The sequence below is a fragment of the Danio rerio genome, chromosome 4, assembly GCF_052040795.2.
Source record: "Danio rerio strain M-AB ecotype USA chromosome 4, GRCz13ab, whole genome shotgun sequence".
NCBI lineage: Eukaryota > Metazoa > Chordata > Actinopteri > Cypriniformes > Danionidae > Danio > Danio rerio.
Window position 1 is genome coordinate 69,830,718 of NC_141024.2, and position 24,828 is coordinate 69,855,545.

Consider the following 24,828-nt stretch of genomic DNA (forward strand, 5'->3'; position numbering starts at 1 on the left):
TTGTTGCACGTCCGCCTGTTCCTGCCTCAAAATGAGCGAGTTTGAGCCACTTGTACATCCCGGAAGTGTTCAGGGAAAGCAAAACACCAGCGAAGAAACTCGACACAGAGGAACATTTACACCTCACTGCCAACTAGCGTTTCGGAAGTGTTAATGCAGACCAACAGAGACAGTGCGCAGAAGTATAAATGCACAGCCACGCGCATTGCATGCGCCGTAGGTTACGCCGGTCACTTGACGCAGACGTATAAACCAGGCTTAAGGGACATCAGTGTTTTGTTTTTTCAAGGAAATTCCCTAAAGGAACATCTTCAATATTTAGGGGCATCCATAACGTGTATGTTCACATATTTAAGTTTGGTAGTAAAATAGATGAATTTTATAATGATATTTTTAAAACGTTCTGCCCAATCGGAAGTAACATCTCTTCAGGCTCACGTAAATACATCAGTGATTTTGTGTTTCAACATGTCTGTCCATGTGAGTCTCCATGTCCAATCAAATCACTTTAATTCTAATTATTAATTTCACTCTTAAACAACCTCCTTCATTTGCGTAGATCTGAATGAGGATCGAATGAGCTGATCTTTGAGAATGAAAACCAACCTGTTTGTTCCTCTGGATCTTCCTGTTTGACTGTGAATGTTTCATCAATCTTTAGGTCTTCGCTCTCCTCTTTAATTAACGCCATCTTTAAAATAGCGTGGAGGTTAGTCGCTTCAGCGGGAGTTTTTTCTGAGGAGAATAATCAACAGAAAGAGCTCAGGTAAGAGAATTAAGGGAGTCACACAGCAGATGCGGCAATCAGTGATGCATTTCTGAATTGTAAACATACAGAAACACTACTTAAGGAAATATTGCAAATGTGTTTTGTTTTGGTGATTTTTGCAGCTTGTTTGAACTTTAAAGCTTATATTATGTCATTACTTAATTTTGTTTACTTGCAGGCCTATTTTAATAAAATAGAATATATATATATATATATATAAATCAAATAGTGTAAAATTAGATAATAATAATAGTTAGTAAATTAATAATAACAATAATAACGTTCCCTGTATTATCTACTATGAAAATTTGAATATAGGGTCTAAAAATCACATGTAAATATGACTTGAAAACAACATGTTGTACTTTCAATGTTATTTATTGGCTGCTAATATTTTTTAGAGCTTGCAAATAATACTTTTCTGAAATGATATTATTAAGGGGAAAGCCTGAATGTGCGAATATAAAACTAACTTTTTCTCCATCTCGGTTAAAGCCAGTCAAATAATGTAATTCAATACAAGTAAAAAAAAATGTTGATAACGTTCAGCAACAAATAAATTGTATCTCTAGAAAAAACGAAATCCTGAGTGTATTCTGTACTACAATATTTAACACAATGTTGCAGAACACACACTTTACTAATTACTTAATTTGATCTAATTTATATTAATAACACTTTTAATATGTGATGTTCTAACTCTGAGGAGAATAACAGCAGAAACAACACTTCACTTGTTTTCACAATCTCAACAGGGTTTAGGCAATAACATGATGGTGGATAATTAAACACTAGCTAAAATGTTGCAGGTAGTGTAACAAATAATGTTTTTGTCATGACCCAGTTACTTTATTAAACAGCATTAAATACTAACGTTATAATCAGATTTGATAAATTCGCTGCTGTTTATAAATACCAGTAACTTTAGTGTTGTTGTTGTCAGGTCAGCTTCAGTTAGTCTCAGATGTTATTTAATGTTTGGCAATGCAACAGTCGATGACAAATTACCAATTTAGCAAAACGTGTAAACACTATCGTTAACTTCACGTCGTTTTTTTCGATTTACACCCTTTGAAAGCTTGCAAAACAAACCTGCTGTTGAATCCCAAACACGGGAGAGCGGCGCAGCCTTATGACGTCACTGCCACACCAAAATAAAAGTCTTTCATTAGTTTTAATTCGGATAGAATTTCATACAGGCAAACAAGACAATGAATAAATAATGGCTTAAGCTAAATAATTAACACAAATCCCACTACATATTTTCAGATTGAGATTAAATTTGGAGAAATAAATAAATGTATTATTTAATAAATTGTTTTAAATGTTAAATGTTCATATTCCTCCAGAATGTTTGCGGAGATGTTTTTTGAACTAATGGTTTAGTATTACAAGTCAGTTTTTACTTTGTGTAAAAGGAATTCAAGATACAAACACATAGTCTTTCCTTGAACTCGTTAGTTTTAGAGGTAATTTCATTGATTTAAGTAATTATAGTTGTATACATAGATTACACCAGTGTTTTCAATATTAAATAATGTGGTTAAATGAGTATTGCCTATTATCTTTCCATAATATATGACAGCATTTTACCTAAACTCCTCATTTAAATGACATTCAGTTTGTAGATGCAGGAATCAGTTGATCAATTATCAGTTTATTAATCTTCTTACTGTACAACACTACTCAAGAGCATGAAACTAATCTGGGCATGACAAAAAAATCCAGTTATAAACACAACAATACACAACCACAGTGTGTGATACAAGCACAGCTTTATTACCTACGCTAAACACTCAGGCACAGATTGACTAATTAACTAAATATTTGTTAAAAACAACACTGTCAGACTTTACTAAACGCTTGCAGTGCATAACTAGCGCTAAAATCGTAGGCATTTATTTTTACACTGGCCCTTATTGAATATGCATTTGTAAGAGTTTTCACGTCAGATACTAACTTTTCACCACAGGGGAATGAACCGTCAACTATTCCGACAAATGTTTCATGCAGCAGATGCCCTTCCAGCTGCAACCCAGTACTGGGAAACACCCATTCTTGCATTCACACACACACACACACTAATGCATTATGGCCAATTGCATTTACCCAATTCACCTATAGCGCAGGTGTGTTTGGACTGTGGGGGAAACCGGAGCACCTGCAGCAGGGGTGTCCAAACTCGGTCCTGGAGGCCCGGTGCTCCAACCCTAACCAAACACACATGAACCAGCTATTCAAGCTCTTACTAGATATACTAGTATCTTGCTGGCAGGTGTGTTGAAGCAAGTTGGAGCTAAACTTAGCAGTACACTGGCCCTCCAGGACCGAGTTTGGACACCTCATGACCTGAAAGAAACCCACACCAACACGGGGAGAACATGCAAAAAGAAAAAAAATTTGTTCCTCCAAATAGTTAAATTAGTATTTGCACCATTATTCAATGCCTAAAAAATCATGTCCTAATGGCAGCAGAGGAGTTACCACAGTAAACCGAGAGCACATGGCAGAGAGAACAGTAGAATAAATTGTATTTGAATAGATAATCGTGAACAGCTGCAGTGGTAATCAATGATTAATCCAGGAATGTGTATCAGCTGTGGAGGTGCAACACATTGTGGGAAGTGTAGTTCTGCTAAGCAGCACAGGTCATATGTGGAGTGTTCTTTAGTGTTGCTTATGGGAACTCCAGCTGGTGACAGGGACACATGTTGGTCAAGTATTAGCATGCTCATTGAGTAACTTAAACGCTTTAATTATTTTATTTTTATTCACATTAAGGGAGAAAGAATGTTTCATGTAGTGCTGTTTTGGTTCAGGCGAAACCACATGAAGAAGTGTCCAGTGGCCTGCTAGACAGACACAACACAACTTCATACAGTTGCCACCCAATACAACTGGTTAATGAATACTTAACATTATTACAAACCACCTGTAGAAACACTCTGCTCTCCATTTGCACCAGACACTTCACTTAAACTCCATTTTACAAGGACTCAAAAAGCAAAACATTTACCTGTGAATGAACAAATCATGTTGCACAATATGTTTCTGTCTTATGTAAAAACACTTGTAAAGTTTGTCGTGGGTTATCAGTATAGTTAAGTATTCATAGTATGTCACATTTCTAAAATATTTGCATACAATATGGATAACCAGACTATCAGTAATATTTGCAGGAGCGAATGCCTCTGTAGGGAGTTATAGGGATGGTTCGACAGTGTTGAGATCCTGAAGCACAAGTGTTTCGAAACACTGCACCGAATCATGATCCGAAACAAGGTGATTCGAAACACCCAGGTCGCGTGACTAAAGTGTTTCAAAACACAAGGTCACGTGACTACATCGATTCAAAGCATCAATAATTTCAGAAGCGTTTCGAGACCTGGCGAATCTGCGTTTGACTGACAGGGTCGGGAACAAAAAACTCTGTATTACGTAGCCAGGTGGACTGTGTTTATGTGCACAGAGTAACTGTGCTGCAAACAGCCCGAGATTGAATTCAGAATATTTATAAAATGTCAGGAATTGGTGCAGAGGCAGTGGCGCAGTAGGTAGTGCTGTCGCCTCACAGAAAGAAGGCTCGAACCTCGGCTCAGTTGGCGTTTCTGTGTGGAGTTTGCATGTTCTCCCTGCCTTCACGTGGGTTTCCTCCAGGTGCTCCGGTTTCCCCCACAGTCCAAAGACATGCGGTACAGGTGAATTGGGTAGGCTAAATTGTCCGTAGTGTATGAGTGTGTGTGTGTGGATGTTTCCCAGAGATGGGTTGCGGCTGGAAGGGCATCCACTGCATAAAAAATTGCTGGATAAGTTGGCGGTTCATTCCACTGTGGCGACCCCGGATTAATAAAGGGACTAAGCCGACAAGAAAATGAATGAATGAATGATTGTCAGGAATCGTTTTTTCACTTAGTCAATTTTTAAAAAGCCAAATCAAGACATATTTGTTCACAAAGTGTTCGTTCAGATGTCTGACTAATGTTAAAACAAAATACGTTACAAGAACAGAGCATTTAAAAATGAACATCTACATCTGCATCTCCCTGGATTTGAACCCATCCTCTCTGCATGCTAGTCAGGAACTCTCAGCGCTTCACTGAATCCCTTGCGGCTTCAAATCTACAACGTGGGGTTTGATGTCTGAATTTGCTGAACTGCTTCTTTGCTGAAGCTGTTCCAGGAAAATACATAAAAATGACCACTAGGTGTCTCTGTAAAGACAGATTTCAAAACGTTTCGAAGCTTCGACTGTTTCATGATGCCTCGCTTTGCCCACCAGTACCGAGCAAGAAGTACTGTGAAAATGCTGCATAAATGCTAGTTTGTTTATGGCTTCCCTTTGTGTAATATACAATACGGACCACTGCCCCCTGCAGGTGTGGATCCAGACGCAGCTAACAACACAGTTGGCTTTCATCATCGCTAGATATTTGATGTTGGACAGGAATTGAGAACCACTGACATAATGAACACTTAATTATCACTCAGAGTCCTGGAAATGACAAATAGCTTTTGTTTAAATTTATCTACATTACATTCATTTAGAAATCTGAATGTACTGATAATGTGTGAAGGGAATACTGCTGTTTTCAAAACAAACGCTGATGCACTTTTGTTCACATACCCCTATTTCCTAAGTTAAAATACACAACGTACTACTTTTTGGACATAACATTGGAATTAATCTTGATTAATCTCGAGGAGGGAATCATGCGATTATTCTGCCTGATCTCACGAGGAAACGTAACTATTTTACATTTTGTCAGTTTATGCCAAGTTCAGACTGCTTGATTTTAGCCCTGATTTTTACTCGCCGACAGATTTTGAATTATCCCAGATAAATGCCTGAAATCACAAACAAATCGGTGCTCAATCACGTGAGTTACAATCACGTAGTATGAACTATCAAGGACGCAATATGAGAGAATCGCCAATGACTCATCGACGCCAGTTAGATATTTTGCATGCTAAATATCTGGAGCCGTGTGAAATGTGTTCTGACTGAAAATGACATCAGCAATCACCCACAGCCAATCAGAGAGCAGCATTCACTAGTGTGGGTACCTGCAGGCCAATGGGAGGCTGGAGAGAAGTTAAAAGCGCTCATTTCCAGTTTATTTGGACCCAAGAAATGGAGGAAAAACTAGTGTAAACTTGGCAGGAGGACTGTCTGTTTGACATGTCATCTGAGCAATATCACAATCAGCTCGAAAAGTAAAAAAAAATAGTTGAGGAGAAATTGCTAATTCTCTTCAAAAGTCAGGTGAGCAACACACGTTTCTAAAGCTAAAGCCTTGTTTTTTCATTATGTAGTTAATAACGAAAGATATTACCTTGCGTCATTTCCATGTCACTTCCCGTGTTTGTTTGGTTGTGAGATGTAAATTGGACAAAGTTGTCTGTGTTTCTTCCTATTTTAAAGTCATGCAGTGTAAACTGTCCTGTCGCCGATCCATTCTACAGTGTAAACACAGCACTGACATAACGCTAACCCAGATAGTCATGCAGTGTGAAAACATCCGTGACACGACCACTTTAAAAAATGCTAGTCTGAACTCGACATTAGTGGTTCAATTTTTAAAAAGAGGCGTGGCACCAAATCCCGCTCCCAAACCCAAAGAAGCCGTGGCATCACACCCAACCGTCCTTAGGTGGGTGAGCAAATCGTACTAAATTTTACAAATGAAATCGTACGAATTCATATGAATTGGCAACTTACTCAAACTTACGAATTGCCGTGACATTATTACTGATATACAACTATGCTAATCATTGCCTAGCTCTACTCAATACACTGGAATGTTTATTGTAAACAGACACTCTGTTAAAAGGCATCAGGTAGAATTGAGTCCATTTAGAAAACCAGTTATTTAATAAAAAAGAAAGGCCGAGACCTGAGGCAGTTATTACAGAACATGACCTGTATCCAAGGTACACACCAGGAGTGTCCAAACTCGGTCCTGGCGGGCCATGTCCTGCATATTTTAGTTCCAACCTCAATTAAACACACACCTGAACCAGCTAACCAAGCTCTTTCTAGGAATACTAGGCTGCGTTCAAAACCGCATACTTCCATACTATATAGCACGCTAAAATCAGTATGCGAGTCGAGTAGCATGTCCAAATTCATAGAACTCCAAAATAAGTATGCGACAAGTACCCGGATGACTTCCGGTGAGATTCTGAAGTGTGCATCCCTTGCATGCTGCTCTATGCCATGATGCCCCACGAGAGAATTCATGAATGCGAGTGAAGCGACGCAACTGATATGATCGTGACCATGACATAATGACGAATGTAGTACGTCCGAGTTCCATTTATACTGCTCACATTCATATTGTATAGCATGTACTTTTCTAACGGCCGAGTAGTACATTTCAATTCAAATGCAGTATCTACTGAGTAGTAAGCGGTTTCGGACGCAGCCCTAGACACTTCAAGGGAGGTGTGTTGAAGGAAGTTGGATCTAAGCTATGCAGGACACAGGAGTTTGGACACCCCCGGCATAAGCCGAAACCACTTAGGTCTTGCGTTGGACTTTAGGCTTTTGTTTCCGAGCGGACCCGTGAATACTTCTAATGTGGACATTGAGACTTCCTTTTTGAGTGAAGGTGTTTCCACACTGTGGGCAAGCGAACGGTTTCTCTCCAGTGTGAACTCTCTTGTGAATGTCAAGAGTTAGTTTCTGAATGAAACTCTTGTCACACAGTGAGCATTTGTAAGGCCTCTCTCCGGTGTGAACTCTCATGTGGATTTTAAGCTTATGTTTATACGCAAAACTCTTTCCACACTGTTCACAAGTGAACAACTTCTCTCCGGTGTGAACTTTCATGTGGTTACTAAGCGTTGGATATTGAGCGAAACTCTTCCCGCACTGATGGCAGGTGTACGGTTTCTCTCCGGTGTGAACTCTCATGTGGCAATATAATTTCTGTTTTATACGGAAACTCTTCCCACATTGTTGGCATGTGAAAGGTTTCTCTCCGGTGTGAATTCTTGTATGATTGTTAACATCGTTTTTTTGAGTAAATCCTTTTCCACAGTGTTGGCATGTGAAGGGTTTCTCTCCGGTGTGAACTCTCATGTGGACATCGAGAGCTGGCTTCTGTATGAAAGCTTTTCCACACTGTTGGCAGGTAAAAGGTTTCTCTCCGGTGTGAACTCTCATGTGTAAGGTAAAGTGTGCTTTTTTACTGTACGCCTTCCCACAGTGATGACAATGAAAACGTTTAGATTTGGTTTTCTGAGAATTGTCCAGTGATGAAGTTTCTTGGTTTGGGGTGTATTTTTCCTCCGTTTTTAATGACTGGCATTTCTCTTCTATTTCCTTAAGTTCTTGCTCTTGTTTCGGCACCAACAAGTCTAAAACAAAAAAGACAAACAAACACCAGTCAGGCACAAACAACTAACATCAAAACCAGATTTAAAGTTTTCAGCCATAGAAAAACCAAAGGATGCACGCTAGATCAAGGGTACAACAAACAAATAATTGATCATGATATCATGTTTCATATCATCCGGTATCAATAATTATTGAATATCTTGTACCAATCCATTTAGGAATATTGTAATTTTTTTATTATTTTAATTTACCAAATACATACTGCAACATTACAAATTGTGAAGATGGATGACTAACCTATGCTAAGAAATGAGAAACTAGTGGCTGGGATGCACAAGAAAAGAAGCCAAAAAGCCACTTTGGCGACATCCTTACATGCTTATTATTTACAATCTCCTTACTGCTGCTAGCCAGCACAGTCATTTTCGCATTTGTTGTTATTCTGACCTAAGGTGGCGATGACGATACCCAAAAAGCACAGGTGAAAAGCGTGAGCAAGTGATTTCCGTAACTTTTTGTAACTAGGCGACCATCTGCCGTTCTCAGAGGATGACAAGTGGACAAACCAATGCTGCAGCTCTGATACAAGTTTAAGAAGAAAAGTAAAAAGCACTGCAGTGTTTGGGAGCGCTGTGTTTGTCTGAGGTAATCAGACTGCTTCACACTTCGTTCAATTGTCTGGACTGAACCCAAGTTCGATTGTCCCCCCTTGCCACCATCTCGGCTGGTTTGTGTTCACACCGTATTTTTTATTACTGAACTCTGGTATGTTTGCGTCATCAAGCTGCTGTTTTGTGTACAACTGTTGCTAGGTGACAGCCACGAAAGCAAAGCGGCAAAATGGAGACATACACATATCATGGTCATTCTCCTTTTACTGAATCCTTTGGTTTTGTTACCAAAAACCCGAATACAGAGACCCACTAGCGGCTAACTGCCGCCAAAAAAAAAAAAAAAAGGTTCAGAACCTCACGCGATGTCTGTAGAAGTTGTTTTTGGTGGAGACATTCAGTCGTTATCACTGTTTGCACTGGGTCAGTCCCGCTGGTCACCAAGGTAGGTAATACACAGACACACAAATGAAAGAACGTTATGAAAACGATAGTTTAATGTACAGTTGGCAGTTCACTTCCGTTATTTGGTACGACTGCTTTCATATTAGAAGTGAACCATACCAGAGTTCGCACGAACCGTACCCCAGACCACCTCTTTCAGGCAAACTTGGGAACCGTTCACGATTGTGCAGCCGAGTTTAGAAGACGCGTTCACACTAGCTAAACATACCGTACCTTGACGTCAAATGAACCAGGGTGCGGACCAAAAGTGCTAGTGTGAAGAGAAGGGTCTGGCTGTAGAGTTGCACTTACACCTTCAGGCTTGCACTCTCAGGCACCCACGCTTTCTAAGCAAGTAACGTCATTTACAATCGACACCTGCACTTTCCCGTCACGTCACTTGCTCTCAACACAAATATCAAATAAACCGAGAGTAAGTTTCCAGTTAGTTTGGGTTGCAAGTGGCGATGTTGTCAAATAATTCTAAGTACTTTTGTTGTATACCATGACTGACCCCCCTACACCCCCTCCCCCACCCCAACCCCCCCAAAAGTGGTTTGTGTATTCATCATACTTTTATAATGCTTTAATGTAAATTTACCAAAGCAGTCTACTATTAACATTTATACCAGCAAAGCTTATTTATTTATATGAGGTCTAAATAGACACACAAAATCTTCTTCTACAGTCATGAATAAATCAACTGTCTAAAGCAAATTTGAATTTGAGTTTTTATTTTAAACATTTCAAGGTGTGATAAGTTAGCACAACTGCGCAGGAGTGCATCCACACGAGATCGAAGTTTCAGTGCAGCTTCAAAAGTCTCTACATGATCCCAGCTCAGTATTTTTAGGTCTTTCACACATAATGTCGAGATCGACTCGATAAGAGAACGTCTCGACTGATGTGTAACAATACTGCAGAGCTGATGTAAGGCAAGCATTCGTGGTTCGTTGTGATCCGTTATGAGCCCGTCGCCTCATGTTGCCAGAAACTACAGTGAAACGCTTAGAAAAAAGCACTTGGGTAAGGGTGACCAATAAGAAGTTTGTTGCAACGATCTTAATGAAATCCCTTACCTCAGGGATTTTCCCCCTCAGGGACACCCTTAAGTTAAATTACTGAAGAACTTTCATGCAAGCGGCCACAGGTGGCGATTGTAAATGACGTCACTTGCAGAGGAAGCGCAGTTGCTTGAGCGTGCAAGTCCGAACGTGCAAGCCTCAAGGTGCAAGTGCAAATCTGCAGCCGTACTCTGTTGAATGTGAAAGCTTCCTTAGTCTACCGCTATTACTGAAATGTGTATATTCCAAACAGTGTGTGAAGCAGATTGGTTAGTTCTACTTGCATGAATCGCAGTGCATTCGCGACATTCTAGGTGCGCCTGGAAAATGTGCACACCATGTGTGCGTTATTACCTTTTTGCAACGCAAGTCGAGCGCCTCCATTGGAAATTACAAACTTATATCCTAAGCATATTGGCATACTAACCAAGGCGAGCACTCAGCAGCCACATTTTAATAATACCATTGCACTTTATACTTCATACCAAACTTTTTTAATCATTATTGATAATAGTGTATGGTCAATACCGTTTTATTGCCCCTTTTATTTTGTACTTAAACCATGATAACCAGTTGGGGTATTAAGATTAATTGATTTTTCAGAGCACCGCAGACGCGGACAATTCGACGTTAATAGATCCTAGGGTTATGACTTGTCTGGTTTGTAAAATAAAACACTGTGTGATCTCTGCTTCGAATGTGTTTCTAAAATAAGAAATGAGTAGATATACGAGCTAATGGCTTAACGCCGCCTCGTCTGCGAGTTCCACCGTCACCCGTTCGTAAGTGACCTTATCTCCTCCGGACAGTCCAGAGAAAATGGACTCGATGGACTTGACATCGGAGATTCTTCTCTCACTAAAGACGGACATTTTAGAGGTGATTAAGTCCGAGTTAAATAATGCACTTGCCGATGACTTCAGCTCCCTTAAAAATGAAATACAAGCAGTCAAAACTGAAATAATAAACAGCACTGTGGCAATACACTCAGATAAACCAAAAGAAGAATATGATCAAGGACATGGAAGATGAAGTGACAACTTTGCGAACAGTGCTAATCGATTTGAAAACAGAGATGATGAGAGAAAACTGTGAAGACACGGAGAAGATGCAACATTGAGATACTGGGCGTAGCTGAGACAGAGGGATCAAGTTCTATGATGTCGGTGTCGAGGCTGCTAGGAGAATCGCTACAGCTGGAAAAAGACATACTTGTTGACTGCATCGAAGTCTTGCACCGAGACGCTTGGACGGTAAGCCATATTACATCATGGCTAAACTTCAATATTTCCGAGATTGTGTCGAGGTACTGAGACATGAGAGGAGTCAGGCCCCGCTGAGATACAATGACGATTCATTAATAGATCCTAACCGGTTATTGCGTATTGATGTCATTTATCTCATATACGCAACTCTCGGTCGAATACTATGGTGAGGGAGGCAAGTGCAAGTAATTAAAACGCAGAAACTCTGCACTATTTACTGCGTGTGTTTGCTGGACAGTCATTCACTGACACTGGAGTTACAGCAGAAGCCCCTATTTGGCTGTTATAGCGATACTTGTGGATCCAGACACGATCACGTGTCTGCATAGCGTTTTCTTCTACGCATCTATCATGGATCAGCTGTGATAGCTGCTGCCGTTTATTAGCTTCTACGTCACTTATCGGTGATAGCCAGCGCGTTAGAGCCAATCGCAGCTCTTTCTGGTTATATATCTGACTGCTTATATTAAAATATACAAGATTGTGTAACAAATACATATAAAGTGTATTTAAAAATTGTACATTTTAATACAAGAATTATTGAACTGTAAGATAAAAAATTTAAATTGTGTATGGAAAATAAAATTACTTTAATTTGCATTATTAATTAAATTCTCCTTCATTTGTGTAGATCTGCAGATCTGAATGAGGATCAGATGACGGAGTTGTTCTTTAAGAAAGAAAACCAACCTGTTTGTTCCTGCGGATCTTCTTGTTTGACTGTGAATGTTTCTTCAATCTTCAGGTCTTCGCTCTCCACTTTAATAAACGCCATCTTTATAACAGTGTGGTGATCAGTCGCTTCCGCAGGAGTCTTTCTCTGTGTATTTAAGAGGAGAATAATCAACAGAGAGTTAAAGATAAAATAATGTCATTCAGAAAATCTAAAAACTAAGAATAAGAATTCAGATGATAGTCGGAATAGTATGGCCTTCTTCAGATTAAATCCTGTGTAGTCTCTACAACACAGTCATATTTAACACATCTATAATGTTTTTGTTGAACAAAAAAGTATTGAGGTTTGTTAAATTGGCTGTTTTAATAGTCTTACTTTTACTAAGTGTCTAGTTCGAATCTGTAGCTAACTTTACTGAACTAATATGATTTCCCTATTTAGGATTTGCAAAGAATACTTTTCTGAAATTATATAAAGGAGTACATGCCCGTAGCCAGAGGGGGTTCGGGAGGTTCAAACGAACCACCTCCCACGGCCAAAAGGTCCAGAATTTGTCATTTTAATTATTTTGTGTAATTTAATACTATAAAGGCCTAACATATTTATTTTATAATTAAAATCATATATTTATATTTAATATATATTGTAATAAAGTGTCATGTTATTTAAAATGACACTTTATTACAATATATATTAAATAACTCTGGCCAGTAAGTCGAATCCCATGGAGCCACAATAATGTGATCCGAGTCAGGTGACATGAGTGGTAACATTTAAATCTTTGATGTGACATCTATACTGAGTAACTCTGTGGGTCGAAAAGAGCAAAAGGCAGGCAGCGGCATAATTATCGCAAAATATTGAACATATGCTTGAAAAGACTGCCAAACGGGGTAAGGCTAACGCTACTTACTTCCTAACAGATGAAAATCTGCCCCTATCCATGAGGTGCTAGGCTAACTAGCCGCATTAGCCGGGACGTCCTGTATATTTATTGACTTGTCCAGTACATGACCTCTCTTTCCCTATTTTTTGCCATTATTATAATTTATTTTTAAATAACTGTCGGACGAAGGCTTTAATGGCAAGCAGAGTCCTCAGCCGTCAGATGTCACTTCACAGCAAAAGGCGCTAATCTCGTCACGTCTGTGTTTCTGAGGCTGAAGCTGGACGCTCAAACCACTTCAGAAGGTGATCTATGATGCATTCCAGATGAAACTGGACAAGTCTAACAATTAACTTCAATAAAATATGACCTGGAGAGAATCTGACCTGCGTCTGAAACACCTGTAGGTGCGCTTTTACAGACAAAACTCAATTAAAAACATGTTTACTACAAGCATAACACATATTCTGCATCTTCAGGCCTTTAGCTGGGACCTTCTGACAAAACGTCCAGAATTTGTCCCATACATGAGCACATTTGTCCTATTTTGACAGCAATATCATCATATATAATGAAAAAAAGTCCATTGAAAAGGGCTTTAAGACCAATTGGAGTCCTCTGTCGGCTGCTGCTTCGACTATAATCTGATGTCAGAGAAGTCTTCTTTCACTGCTGTATTGTTTTTAAACAGAGAAAAGATTTTACAGGTAACTTTGATTCTAAATCATGGACCTTATTTCTGAAATAAAAATGAGCAACAAAAAGATGTGAAGCACCAGAAGTGGACCACATTAAATTCATTTCAATTTATTTTGGCTTTTTGTTGATATCCAGGAATTTTTAAATGTCCTTTTTTTTTTTTTTTACCAAAGAGGCATAAAAATTCTGAAGAATTCATTATTATTGTTTTATTATTATTAAAATTATTATGTTTTAATTATTACTTTTTTATTGAAATGGCCAAACTGTGACTGAGGACAGTTGAATGTGCTGACCAGTTAGATTTTTGTCTAATAAATGACAGTAGGCTACAATTTTTTTGCTTTAAAACTTTAACAGATTGCTATTTTTATATATATATGATGTAATAAATTTGTATGTTAAAAATGAGTTATTTTTTAGGAAATGTTTTTAGTACATCAAAAACTGTGATTATGACGATATCTGACTAGCTAATCCAGCAACAGAAAAAGTACTGTTTAAAATGTCACTAAAAAAGCAGAAGTTAAATCTCATAGTTAAATAGACACTGAGGAGAATAACTGCAAAAAACAGTCCACTTTTTACGAAAAAAGAACCACCCCTTTCACTAGGCTGGCTACGGGCCTGGGGCCTCATGTACGAAGACTTGCGTGGAAATCATACTAAACATTGCGTACGCACAAAGCTGTAAAAGTGCGTACGCAGAAAAAAATTCAGATGTTTGAAACACTGCGTACGCCGAATCCCACGCATATTCTTTGTACATCCGATTTAACGTGAAACTGAGCGCAACATGCACGAGCGCAAAACCCCTCCCCGCCTCCTCCTCCATATGAATATGCTAATGACTAGGGGTGTAACGATACACTCAGCTCACGATACGATGTGTATCACGATATAATGTTCACGATTCGATATGTATCACGATATTTGGAACAAAAACTGAAAATTGAACTGAAATGCAAATTTTACCAAGTCAACTATTTTTTATGTAATTCTTTTGTTTCAACTTGTTAAACTGAACCTTCTTTAAGAAAATAAATTAAACAGGCCTGTCTCTGGAAAATAAAACTATTTAAAAACTTCTTTAAAAATATTATTGAAATGACAGAGACAAAATTAAGGAACAATTTAAGTAAAGGTGCAAAAAAAAATAAGCTTTCTATTCAATTGAATTTAACAGTAAGAGCTTAAGGCTTTGCTTGGTCACTTGCGTTTTTTGTGTGTGCAAAAAACATCCACATTTCCAGGTATTTAATTCATATTTAATTAAATTCATTTAGAGATATCTCGAAATACAATTGTGACTAGTTAAAACTCCTTTAGAGATATCTGCAAATATTTTTCAATGGAAGTCAATGAAGGAATATGACTAGTCATAATATATTTGCAGATATCTCCAATCTGATTTCGTACTAGTACAATTGTAATTGCAGATATCTCTAATTGTCATTCTGACTAGTCGAATTATAATTATGTATAGTCAAAATATAATTAGAGATATCTCTAAATATATTTATGGATAGTCAGAACAAAGGTTTAAATGCTAAAACGGCTTGCCATACGCGCGCGTCATAGTCCGCCCTCTGTTGTAACAGCTCACGGTCAGCTCACGTCATGTGTGATTTTGCATATACATCATTATATGAAGACAGAATGATATTTTAGGGTGAATTGTACCTTATAAATACAGTATGTGACTCTTTCAACACCATTAGGAGGTATCCACGTCGCTGTGCAAAGTATGTAAATCACTGTGAAGACTTTAAAACTTAGGATGTTTGACCCAGTATGCGTGTCAAAAAGCGGACGAGTCTAAAGCAATGACTGTACAACCGAAATGTTGCCAGACGTCTGATTTTGAGAGGATGGGCCATCCTCTATTTCAGCTCCACTCATCTTGGTCTGCTAACATTACTGCTGCTGCAATCTGAACTCACGTGCGACAGCAGGTGGAACGTAGTTCACGTGAGAACAGCTCAACTAATAAGTGAAAACGGACGTCATATCGTAATCAAATCGTCATAACGCCACGATGCATATTGTGACATTTTTGCATCGCAATAAATCGTACAACGATAAATCGTTACACCCCTACTCCCTCTACTTTGGCAAAACCCAATGAAAAAGCAACGGCAAAAGCAAGCGAAAAGAGAAACTTTGAACAGAATGTGGATTGGAGGCGCTACTATCGGAGGTAGACCGGGGAAAAGCGGTGTTATTTGCAAGTTTGTCTTCCGGAATTAATAACAAAAGAAAAAAAAATAGAGTGGGAGAGTTTAGCTGATGCGGTTAACACAGTTGGGAACATCGCACTGAGTGGATTAAAAAAGACATAGTGAGATCTATAGGTGCAAAATGTTGTAGTGACCTTAATAGTCTGAGTGGCGCAGCTCGTAAAACGCATGTCAACATGTTTTGACACGTTCGAGCATGAACTCGGTTCGAATCCAGCGTCTAATAAACTCATTCTTCTTTTTTTCTCCCGCTACATATCAGATTTTACCTACTATCCATCACGAGGAAGACAAGTAGGAATCATTAATAAGTTTGTGCATCATATTTTATTTGCACATTTATTGAACGGAAATGTTTCTGATTCACGCATGCAAATTCATCTTTCGATAGTGTCGTTAACGTAATGTGCGTGCAGTAGATCGCTCCGATTACACTGGGAAAAACGGCGACCGCTGCAAATTGTGCTTTAATGTTTGGCTGGTCCACTGCATGGCATGGAAACCTATTAAACCTGCTAGACATGCGGATGAACCCGTCTCATACAGCTGCCATTGCACTGCTCGAAGACACTTTGTAGAGTGCAATTTAACACAACTGCCTCTAGGAGTCGCCAATGGAAATAAAACAGACACGCACAAGAAATGTGCGTACGCCAGGCATGAAAGTGACGAACATCCGCACATTCGTTTTATCGTTCGTAAATCCAAACGTGAGCGATTCTGAGCGTGAAACCTGGCGTACGCAAAGTTTTAGTACGTTCGCAACATTGATACATGAGGCCCCAGATGCGCCAATCAGCCATGCGCTGCATTGCGCCACGCATCACCATGCATTTCAGAATTGTAAACATACATAAACACTAATTGAGAAAATATTAAGGGTGTCATGATTTTGATTATAAATCGATATCGATCAAAATTTATGCTCAACTTCGATTATCGAATCAAAAAATAAAATCGGCGATGCTGCCACGCCCCCATGTCACGTCAGCTTGGATTGCCAAGCGGGAAAAAACACGCTTGTTGAAGTGCTTCTTAAACTGTGCAGACGCAGGAGACCCGTCGACAGAACTTACTTTCAGGGCTCGACAATAAGGACTGCCCGATGGCCCGGAGCCAACGTGCGAGACGCTCGGGCCAGTGTACAGTGCTGCCTTGTTGTCTGCCAGATCGAGCCAGAGCTGCGTGCTGCGACTGTCTGTCAATTGTGTGCAAATACAATCTTACGGTGCTTTCACACATAGACGTTTGTTTCGGAATCTGTCTCGTTTCCCCCATTAGCGCGGTTTGTTTGGCATATATCCAGCAGTTGCGCTCGCATCCGCGCCAAATCAATCAGTCCGAGATCGCCTGAATGAGACGGTCTCTGCCCTACTGAGCGGATCGAACAATGCAACGAACTAACGACCCGGCTATATCAGTGTATTATGATTGTGTAATAGCCATATATACAGCTATATGAAGAGAGATGATGAGCAGGGCGAGATGTCATTCTTACAGGTAAATGCGAAAGTGAAAGCATGCTGAAATATTACCGAGAGCTCTTTATCCAGCCTGATCTCGGTTTATCCGTTAGGAAAATTGACCGAAGTTACTATTTGATCATTTTTTCCATGTATTAATCTTATAATATGTTGTGTTAGGCCAGTTGTTTTGTTCCTTCTTTCGAGCTGTCAGTGCGAAAATGATGAACATTGATCTGCTCCGCGATCTGATGCAGTCTCGGTTCATCTGTTATGTCTCTCTACAATTTAAGTCTAAAATGCAGAATTCTAGCCAACGTTTCTTTAATAGATTGATTAATTCAATAGATAGATTTTGGTAATTATGTGTGTATCTTGCCTTTATTCATTTACGGTATGAATTGTTTATGGGTAAAACAAAGACCATGCAGGTCAGGTAGTTAAAACGGTAGGCTACAAAAAATTAATCCGTTATTAATTAATTAATTATTCATAATCGAAAATCGAATCGTGACTGAAGAATCGAAAATGTAATCGAATCGAAGATTTGGAGGATCGTGACACCCTTAGAAAATATTGCAGATGTGTTTCGTTTTGCTGATTTTTGCTGCTTGTTTGAACTTTAAAGTTCATATTATGTCATTACTTAAATAGAAAATATATATAATCAAATAGAAATCAAATAGTGTAAAATTAGATAATAATATTAATTTGTAAATTATCAATAATAATAATAAAACAACAATGTATTTATATGTGTGTGTACATCTCTATAATTTTTTTTTGTGAGGTAAAAAAAACTAAAAGAACAGACCTTGGATTTGTTATAGTTTGTGTTTTTTCAGCCCTGCATATCAGCGCCATAAGTCAACGGCTGTCCGCGGCGCCCAGCCACGACTCAGGACACTGTTCATGTTTCTGCTGCGCCACAGAGCGCCATCTGTGTTGTATATTGAGTTAGTAACAAACTGATTGTTCTGTTATGACGCACTCTAGTGGTGTGTGTGTGTGTGTATATGTGATTGTTGCAATAGTGCAGTAAAGACGTGTTCAGAGCAGCTCCGGTGTGATTGTCTTAATTACTGTTATGTAAGTGTACAAACTTAATCTGAAAAGTGTCATTTTAAATATCATGCAAATTTGCGCGTCTAGTGTGCGATACTTCTAACTGTCATGTGCGCACCGTGTCGTGGCACATCCGGTGTGCAACCTGCTTCAGTCTCAGTTTAAATAAAGGTAAAGTTGGTTTTATATTCCCACATTTGGACTTTCTAAGTTTATTTGCAAACTCTAAATAGCGAAATCATATTAGCAGCCAATAAATATCTAAGTACAACATTATTCACAGTCAAATAAACAGTGTTAGTGTTGTTTTCAAGTCATACTTGCATGCTAATTCATATCAATTATTCAAAGTGCCGTGGTTAACAATATAGAGGGTGTGTCACTAAACGAATGTGTGAATATAAAACCAACTTTATCTCAGTTAAAGTCAGTAAAATAATGTAATTCAATACAAGTAAAAAAAGTTAATAATGTTGTGCAAAAAATAAAGTATATCTCTAAAAAAACTAAACACTATCTGCTTCTCCAGATTAAATCCTGAGTGTATTCTGTACTACAACAACATTTAACACATAATGTTGCAGAACACACACTGCACTGTTTAATTGGATCTAATTCATATTAATAACACTTTTAATATGTGATGTTTGAACTCTGAGGAGAATAACCGCATAAACAACACTTCACTTGCTTCATAATCTCAACAGGCTTTAGGCAATAAGGTGTAACATGATGGTGGATAATTAAACACTAGCTGAAATGTTGCAGATAGTGTAACAAATAATGTTTTTGTCATGACTCATTTACTTCAATAAACAGCATTAAATACTAACGTTATAATCAGATTTGATAAATTCGCTGCTGTTTATAAATACCAGTAACTTTAGTGTTGTTGTTGTCAGGTCAGCTTCAGTTAGTCTCAGACGTTATTTAATGTTTCGCAATGCAACAGTCGATGACAAATTACCAATTTAGCAAAACGTGTAAACACTATCGTTAACTTCACGTCGTTTTATCGATTTATACACTTTAAAAGCTTGCAAAACAAACCTGCTGTTGATTCCCAAACACGAGAGTGGCGCAGCTTCGTGACGTCATACCGCCACACCAAAATAAAAGTCTTTCATTAGGATTAATTCGGATAGAATTTCACACAGGCAAACAAGACAATGAATAAATAATGGCTTAAGTGAAATAATTTACACAAATCCTACAACATGTTTTCAGATTCAGAATAAATTTGGAGAAATAAATAAATGCATTATTTAATAAATAGTTTTAAATGTTAAAGGTTCATATTCCTCCAGAATGTTTACAGCACAGCACAGCGTCAAACTCAGTTCCAAAAGGGCCGCAGCTCTGCACAGTTTAGTTCCAACCCTAATTAAACACACCTGGTCAAACTAATTGAGTCCTTCAGGCTTGTTTGAAACCTACAGGTAAGTGTGTTGGAGCAGAGAACTAAACTGTGCAGGGCTTTGGCCCTCCAGGAATTGAGTTTGACACCCCTGGTTTACAGCATTACAAATCAGTTTTACTTTGTGCAAAATGCATTCAAGATACAAACACATAGTCTTTCCCTGAACTCGTTAATTTTAGAGGTAATTTCATTGATTAAAGAATTATAGTTGTATATATAGATTACACCAGTGTTTTCACTATTAAATAATGTGGTTAATTGGTTATTGCCTATTATCTTTTCAGAATATATGACAGCATTTTACCTAAACTCATTTAAATGGCATTCAGTTTGTAGATGCAGGAATCAGTTGATCAATTATCAGTTTAATAACCATCTTACTGTACAACACTACCTAAGAGCATGAAACTAATCTGGGCATGATTAAAGACTCCAGTTATCCGCTTGTTAAGTGTGACGTCACGCGAAGCAGCTTCCGGGTCCAAGCGGTAATAATAAATAATATAAATAATAAATAATAAACGTTTACAAAGCGATTTAATACTTTCGAAAATAACGATCGCAATATTTATGTCCATGCCTAATAACCGATGGCCAGAAAATGATTAATTTTTTTATAAATTGTTAAAATTTTGGTATTTGTTATGCAGCAAGCCCAGAGATTGTTGTGTGCACTATGATTTTATATAAAAATAACTTTAATGTGTGATAGGAATAAAACGTGATCATAAATGAATGATTTCTCCACTCATAATGAGTGGCGGCTTGGACCCGGAAACAGTATTACATACGTCACAAACACGTCACCACTTAACAAGTGGATAAACACAATAACACACAACCACAGTGTGTGAAACACAGCTTTATTTCCTACATTAAACACCCAGGGACAGATGAACTAATTGTTAAAAACAACACTGTCAGACTTTACTAAACGTTTGCAGTGAACAATTAGCACTAAAATGCATAGGCATTTATTTTTACACCAGCCCTTATTGTATATGCATTTGTAAGAGTTTCGATGTCAGATACTAACTTTTCACCACAGGGGAATGAACCGTAAACTATTCTGACATATGTTTTATGCAGCAGATGCCCTTCCAGCTGCAACCCAGTATTGGGAAACATCCACTCTTGCATTCACACACACTAATACACTATGGCCAATTGCATTTACATAATTCACCTATAGCACAGGTGTTTGGACTGTAGGGGAAACCGGAGTTCCTGCAGCAGGGGTGTCCAAACTAGGTCCTGCAGGGCCAACCCTAATCAAACAGACCTGAACCAGTTAATCAAGCTCTTAGTAGATATACTAGAAACTTCCTGGCAGGTGTGTTGAAGCAAGTTGGAGCAAAACTTAGCAGTACACTGGCCCTCCAGGACCGAGCTTGGACACCTCATGACCTGGAAGAAACACAGGGAGAACATGCTAAAAAATAATATAATTTCGCTCCTCCAAATACTTAAATTAGTATTTGCACCATTATTCAATGCCTAAAAAGCACGTTCTAATGGCAGCAGAGGAGGTACCACAGTAAACCGAGAGTACATGGCAGAGAGGACAATAGAATAAATTGTATTTGAATAGATAATCGTGAACAGCTGCAGTGGTAATCAATGATTGCTCCAGGAATGTGTATCAGCTGTGGAGGTGCAACACATTGTGGGAAGTGTAGTCCTGCTAAGCGGCAGAGGTCATACGCGGAGTGTTCTTTAGTGTTGCTTATGGGCACTCCAGCTGGTGACAGGGACACATGTTGGTCAAGTATTAGCATGGTATCTTTGCTCATTGAATAACATAAACTTAATTTATAAAGTTTATAACTTTAAAAATATTTTATTTTTATTCACATTAAGGGAGAAAGAATGTTTCATGTAGTGCTGTTTTTGTTCAGGCGAGACCACAAGAAGTGTCCGGTGGCCTGCTAGACAGACACTCCACAACGTCATACAGTTGCCACCTGATACAACTGGTTAATGAATACTTAACATCATAACGAACCACCTGTAGAAACACTCTGCTCGCCATTTGCACCAGACACTTCACTTAAACTCCATTTTACAAGGACTCAAAAAGGAAAACATTTACCTGTGAATGAACCACAAATCATGTTGCACTTTTTCAATACCTCTTTTGCACAATATGGTTCTGTCTTATGTAAAAACACTTGTAAAGTTTGATATTTGTCATGCTAAATATCTGGAGCTGTCGACGATTCAAATCATGCCGTGTGAAATGTGTTCTGACTGAAAATGACATCAGCAATCACCCACAGCCAATCAGAAAGTAGCATTCACTAGTATGGGTACCTGCAGGCCAGAGGGAGGCTGAGGAGGCGTTAAAAGCGCTTATTTTCAGTTTATTTGGACCCAAGAAATGGAGGAAAAACTTGTGTAAACTTGACAGGAGGACTGTCTGTTTGACATATCATCAGAGAAATATCACAATCAGCTCGAAAAGTAAAAAAATAGTTGAGGAGAAATTGCTAACTCTCTTCAAAAGTCAGGTGAGAAACACACGTTTCTAAAGCTAAAGCCTTGTTTTTTCATTATGTAGTTAATAACGAAAGATATTACGTGACCTAGAGTTGCTTCCAAGTCACTTCTTGCGTTTGGTTGTGAGATGTAAATTGGACAAAGTTGTCTGTGATTCTTCCTATTTTAAAGTCATGCAGTGTGAACTCTCCTGTCGCCGATTCATTCTACAGTGTAAACACAGCACTGACATAACGCTAACCCAGATAGTCATGCAGTGTGAAAACATCCGTGACACGACCACTTTAAAAAAATCACGCAGTCTGAACTCAGCATCAGTGGTTTAATTTTTAAAAAGAGGCGTGGCACCAAATCCCGCCCCCAAACCCAAAGGAGGCGTGGCATCAAACCCAACAGTCATTGGGTGGGTGAGCAAATCGTACTAAATTTTACAGATGAAATCGTATGAATTCATACTAATTGGCCACTTAATCAAACTTACGAATTGCTGTGAGATTATTTCTGATAACAAACTATGCTAATCATTGCCTAGCTCTACTCAATACATTGTAATATTTATTGTAAACAGACACTCTGTTAAAAGGCATCAGGTATAACTGAGTCCATTTAGAAAATCACAGTTATTTAATTAAAAAGAAAGGCCGAGACCTGAGGCAGTTATTACAGAACATGACCTGTATCCAAGGTACACACCAGGAGTGTCCAAACTCAGTCCTGGCGGGCCATGTCCTGCATATTTTAGTTCCAACCTCAGTTAAACACACACCTGAACCAGCTAACCAAGCTCTTTCTAGGAATACTAGGCTGCGTCCAAAACCGCATACTTCCATACTATATAGCACGCTAAAATCAGTATGCGAGTCGAGTAGAATGTCCGAATTCATAGAATTCGAAAAATCAGTATGCGGGAAGTATGACTTACTACTTCCGACAAGATTCTGGAGTGCGCCTCCTATGCACGCTGCTCTATCCCATGAAGCCTCTTGAGAGAATTCATGAATGGGAGTGAAGCGACGCAACTGACGCATGTAGGTCACTTGACCCTGGCAAAATGGCGGATGTAGTACATCTGAGTTCCATTCATACTGCTCACATTCATACTGTATAGAACATACTTTACTAATGGCCGAGTAGTACGTTAATAAGTACTAAGCGGTTTTGGATGCAGCCCAAGAAACTTCCAGGGAGGTGTGTTGAAGGAAGTTGGAGCCAAGCTATGCAGGACACCGGCCCTCCAGAACTGAGTTTGGACACCTCTGGCATAAGCCAAAACCACTTAGGTCTTGCGTTGGACTTTGGGCTTCTGTTTCCGAGCGGACCCGTGAATACTTCTAATGTGGACATTGAGACTTCCTTTTTGAGTGAACGTGTTTCCACACTGTGGGCAAGTGAACGGTTTCTCTCCAGTGTGAACCCTCTTGTGAATGTCAAGAGTTAGTTTCTGAATGAAACTCTTGTCACACAGTGAGCATTTGTAAGGCCTCTCTCCGGTGTGAACTCTCATGTGGATTTTAAGCCTATGTTTATACGCAAAACTCCTTCCACACTGTTCACAAGCGAACAACTTCTCTCCGGTGTGAACTCTCATGTGGTGACTGAGCGTTGGATATTGAGCGAAACTCTTCCCGCACTGACGGCAGGTGTACGGTTTCTCTCCGGTGTGAACTCTCATGTGACCATACAAGGACTGTTTTATACGGAAACTCTTCCCGCATTGTTGGCATGTGAAAGGTTTCTCTCCGGTGTGAATTCTCGTGTGATTTTTAACATCTTTTTTTTGAGTAAATCCTTTTCCACAGTGTTGGCATGTGAAGGGTTTCTCTCCGGTGTGAACTCTCATGTGGACATCGAGGGCTGGCTTCTGTCTGAAAGCTTTTCCACACTGTTGGCAGGTAAAAGGTTTCTCTCCTGTGTGAACTCTCATGTGTAAGGTAAAGTGTGCTTTTTTACTGTACGCCTTCCCACAGAGATGACAATGAAAACGTTTAGATTTGGTTTTCAGAGCACTGTTCAGTGATGAAGTTTCTTGGTTTGGGGCGTATTTTTCCTCCGTTTTTAATGACTGGCCTTTCTCTTCTATTTCCTTCAGTTCTTGCTCTTGTTTCAGCACCAACAATTCTAAAACAAAAAAGACAAACAAACTGTTCATGTTTCATATCATCTGGTATCAATTATTGAATATTGAATATTGTAACAATCCATTTAGGAATATTGTGATTTTTTATTTTAATTTACCAACATTATTAAGGCATAACAATCAAAAATAAAGTTATTTAAACAATCTCGTTTGCCCAATTAGCGCGGTTCGTTTGGCATATGTGAACAGGGCAATCGCGCTCTGTTCCGCGCCAATGTAATCGCTCCGAGATCGCTTGAATGAGGTTG

General features: G+C 38.8%; 1 protein-coding gene and 2 long non-coding RNA genes across 3 annotated transcripts in view; 2 read left to right on the top strand and 1 right to left on the bottom strand.

Moving 5' to 3' along the window:
- LOC147845268 (uncharacterized) overlaps positions 1-24,828 on the top strand; it is a 143,731-nt gene that overhangs the window by 111,682 nt on the left and 7,221 nt on the right. The gene's annotated exons all lie outside the window — the stretch shown is intronic.
- LOC148682386 (uncharacterized) overlaps positions 1-24,828 on the bottom strand; it is a 104,326-nt gene that overhangs the window by 10,869 nt on the left and 68,629 nt on the right. The window contains exons 7-8 of the mRNA XM_088650223.1: positions 23,773-24,419; positions 7,543-7,930 (exon numbers count right to left, since the gene is read on the bottom strand). Of these exons, the coding sequence (XP_088506349.1) occupies positions 7,543-7,930; positions 23,773-24,419 (1,035 nt within the window). The remainder of the gene's footprint in view (positions 1-7,542; positions 7,931-23,772; positions 24,420-24,828) is intronic.
- Positions 18,242-24,319, top strand: LOC147845271 (uncharacterized). Its single transcript, XR_015484483.2, has 3 exons — positions 18,242-19,841; positions 20,015-20,379; positions 20,763-24,319. It is a non-coding gene; the product is annotated as an uncharacterized LOC147845271 (long non-coding RNA).